Source organism: Fundulus heteroclitus, chromosome 5, assembly GCF_011125445.2.
Source record: "Fundulus heteroclitus isolate FHET01 chromosome 5, MU-UCD_Fhet_4.1, whole genome shotgun sequence".
In the NCBI taxonomy this organism is placed as follows: domain Eukaryota; kingdom Metazoa; phylum Chordata; class Actinopteri; order Cyprinodontiformes; family Fundulidae; genus Fundulus; species Fundulus heteroclitus.
The window spans coordinates 6,749,282-6,752,958 of NC_046365.1; the positions used below are offsets into that span (position 1 = coordinate 6,749,282).

General features: G+C 43.9%; 1 protein-coding gene across 1 annotated transcript; it reads left to right on the top strand.

Moving 5' to 3' along the window:
• Positions 1–1,045: 1,045 nt before the first annotated feature.
• On the top strand, positions 1,046–2,152 carry LOC105933560 (rasd family member 4). The gene has a single exon (XM_021321839.2). It carries the CDS (start codon positions 1,268–1,270, stop codon positions 1,892–1,894), a length of 627 nt encoding a protein of 208 aa, XP_021177514.1. The 5' UTR covers positions 1,046–1,267; the 3' UTR covers positions 1,895–2,152.
• Positions 2,153–3,677: the final 1,525 nt, after the last annotated feature.

Sequence of the window (3,677 nt, forward strand, 5' to 3'; positions counted from 1 at the left end):
GTTATATTCCTAAAAGTAGACCGAATATGTAGATGTGTAAATATCCTGTTTTAAATCAGGGCTTACTTCCAGCCGTCTTCCTAACAACTCCAACCAGCTTCCCTGCTCCTGCTGTAGATAATCCTCCCCACAGCATGCTGCCACCACCACCATGTTCTACAGTTAGGATGGTGTGGTTAACATGATGTGCAGTGTCAGTCCCGCCACCCACAGCAATTTGCATGCGGACAATTCAGTGGCACCCGGAGGAGTTGGCTGGTTGTGGACAGGCTATATATGCTCTCATATATTAGATTCCAATAAAGTCACTTAAATGGTTGGTTGCAATTAGATACAATATGAAAAAGTTGAAGGGGTGTGTGCAGATCTTTGCAAGGCAAAGAGTTATTGTCACACTTTGCATCTGGTGAGCCTTGAATTTCCCATCCGCTGCCAGAACTGATGTGAAACACCTACAAGAAAAGAAATCTCCCTGGATTGTATTCGACACCCCCGATTTTATTTATTTATTTATTTCCATTTCACGAATGATCCAGTGTCTGGACCTGGAGTTATTAAGCCATGGTGCAGTAGACAGTCATTTGAAATGAAGCATCCCCGTCACCATGCTGATTTCTAATAGTTTGGCGTATATATCCCTCTCACACACACAGAACTGTCCATTGCCTCCTTGGGAGCAACTTTTTCAAACCAGTTAATCATCCGAACGCTTGTTGATTTCGTTCCACCCTCAAAACATACATCTGTCTCTGCGCTGTCAGAACCGACGCATACAAATGATGCTGTGTAGCTACTGGGAAATTATAATCAGGCCTCGGCTTCAAACTGCTCGGATTTTCAAAGCTGCTCTTGCAGAACATTCTCTCTCAGGTCCTCTCTCTCACAGGCGGCCGTGCACACGCTGGTTTGCATGCTCTGCAGCCATTGGCTAATTTAGATGGTACGCCCGGAGCCGTTCAACAGGCTGCCTCGCTGTGATTGGCTACAACCAGCGCGAGGGATGGGCACTCTGTCAAGCAGGCATAAAAATTAAAGTGTGGGAAGGTCGCCTCTTAATAAGTAACTTGGAAGTAGAGGGGTGGGGATGTCAGAAATTGGCAGGTAAAAAAAAAAGGGAAGCGTCCAATTATAAAGGGAGATTTTATTTACTAACAATCATTTAAAGGGTGAAAGGTCTTTGCATCTGCAGGTTTGCATTAAAAAAAAAAAGGAGCGCACACCTTTTCTGGGCTTTTTCTGCAACACACCGACCCAAAAGGAACCAAGCATGTCTCTGGAGGTGAAGGAGAAGACCCAGGTGCGAGTTGTGTTTCTGGGGGCAGCGGGGGTCGGCAAGACGGCTCTGATCAGACGCTTCCTCCAGGACACCTTCGAGCCGAAACACAGGCGCACCGTGGAGGAGCTGCACAGCAAGGAGTACGACATCGGCGGCGTCAAAGTCACCGTGGAGATCCTGGACACCAGCGGCAGCTACTCCTTCCCCGCCATGCGCAAGCTCTCCATCCAGAACAGCGACGCCTTCGCCCTGGTGTACGCCGTGGACGACCCCGAGTCCCTGGAGGCCGTCAAGAGTCTCCGGGACGAGATCCTGGAGATCAAGGAGGACAAGTACACGCCGATCGTGGTGGTGGGCAACAAGGCGGACAGGGAGGCGGAGCGCCAGGTGTCCGCCGACAACGTGCTGGCCACCGTGGAGATGGACTGGAACAACAGCCACGTGGAGGCGTCCGCCAAGGAGAACACCAACGTGGTGGAGGTGTTCAAGGAGCTCCTGCAGCAGGTGAACCTGCCCAGCCGCCTGAGCCCGGCGCTCCGCAGGCGGAGGGAGACCTTCCCCAAGGGCACCGACTTTCGGCCGCCGATGAACAAGACCAACAGCTGCATCCTGTCATAAAGAGGTTGGGATTCACGGAGACAACCTGGGAGAAGTCCAACTCAGTTCTGCTGGACAGAAGGGAGGGGAAAAAAAGAGAGACCGAAACCCTGGAGACTTTGGTCCCCGTGTGAGGAAACGTCCAAGAGTAAACCCTGGACCAAAAGAGATGTTTAAAACTAACCGCATTTGTTGCTGCTTTTTAGTGACCCGCTGCTGGTGTTTAGAGATCAATTTATAGGATTGACATGTCAAATAATAAAAGTAAAAAAAAAAAAATATGAAGACTGCTGCCATCGGACTGTTTATATATACAGACGGAAAGAGTATTTAAAGCGTTTATGTCAAGTGTTGTTTTACATGTGATTATTTTTTTGTAATGAGCAACTGACATGTAGCATATCATGTTTACAATTTTTCAAATTCCAAATGTTATTTTCTATGGTGCGCATATATATATATATATATATATATATATATATATATATATATATATATATATATATATATATATATATATATATATATATATATATTAGTGTTAAAATACTGTTATGAACCGTGAATGCACTTTTCACTCGTTTTGAAATGTTGATTTTTCTTAAACAAATATCCTCATAATTCGTTTTATTACTATCATAATTGTAGCCGTTTACTAACAAATGTGCTGTACATAATTCTTGATGTTGACGTGGAATAAAAGCCTAAAGCACACATGCAAAGCGTGTGTCATTTTTTTATGTGGCTGGATGGTTTTAATGGAGATTAATTGAGACGTGCAACGGGAAAATAAAACAAGAAATCATAAAAGTATTACGTCTAAGCCGATGCTTCAAGTATGCCGTATAGAAACAAACTAGCTTCCTTTGAATATGTTCTCTTATAGGAAACCTAGATTGATCTGGAAATGAATGATAAAGCATTAGGTACATTTGAGAGCTATAGTACCTTACGTAATAATATGCCATTAAATTATTCTAGAAGAGTATTTATTTTTTTGTATTTTGTGTAAAAAAAAAAATCATAATATAAAACTCAGATGTACCAGGAACAGGAAGGGTGAGATTTTGACCTGAAGATTTGAAAGTTTTTCTCCTTAATTGCACATAAACGCTGCTGGTGTTTGATTCCTGCTGTTACGTTTCTTTCAGCGAGCCAAAATCTATAGTGAAAATGTCAATAGCGACTGCATCTGTGTTGCCAAAAATGGATCCATTTTCGTCCTTGTTTACATTTCGTTGTGAAGGAGACTTCAAACAGCTGGTTAATGTGGGCTACAGCGCACTGATTCTTGGTACACAAACTCCACGCTCCGCTGAACAAGGCTGCCAGCGCGGGCGGAGCTCTGCTGCCACCTGCTGGCGTAAACCATGGCCTGCATGCATTTTTTTATTGCTTAGACATTGGGGGTCTGTGGCTGAATTCCGCTTCTTACTGTTTTCCTCGTCCCTCCCACTGCACCAACCCCGTATCGCTTGCCACTCAGTAGTAGTGGTCAAACTGAAATGGGACACAGGTCTCCCTGATTCATGGTCCATAAATATGCGGCTTATTAGAGCTGGACAAACGTTTAATTATTCCTATAGCAGATGTCAGCACATGATAGTTTTTTTCCTGATTTCTTAGGAATATTAAACATATATCACATATGCTTCCTTTAAAGTTAATTTAAATTGTTGATTATGTCGCTAATTGTACCAATTAACTACACCCGACAGCCATTTCATGTAAGCCACCCAGGTAGTGCTGGGTTGGACTTTCGCTTTCAGAGCTGTCTCACAGTGACATGCAAAAGTATTCACAT

Excerpts from the sequence above, each read along its gene's own strand:
- LOC105933560 (XM_021321839.2), top strand. The coding sequence starts at position 1,268 with ATGTCTCTGGAGGTGAAGGAGAAGACCCAGGTGCGAGTTGTGTTTCTG.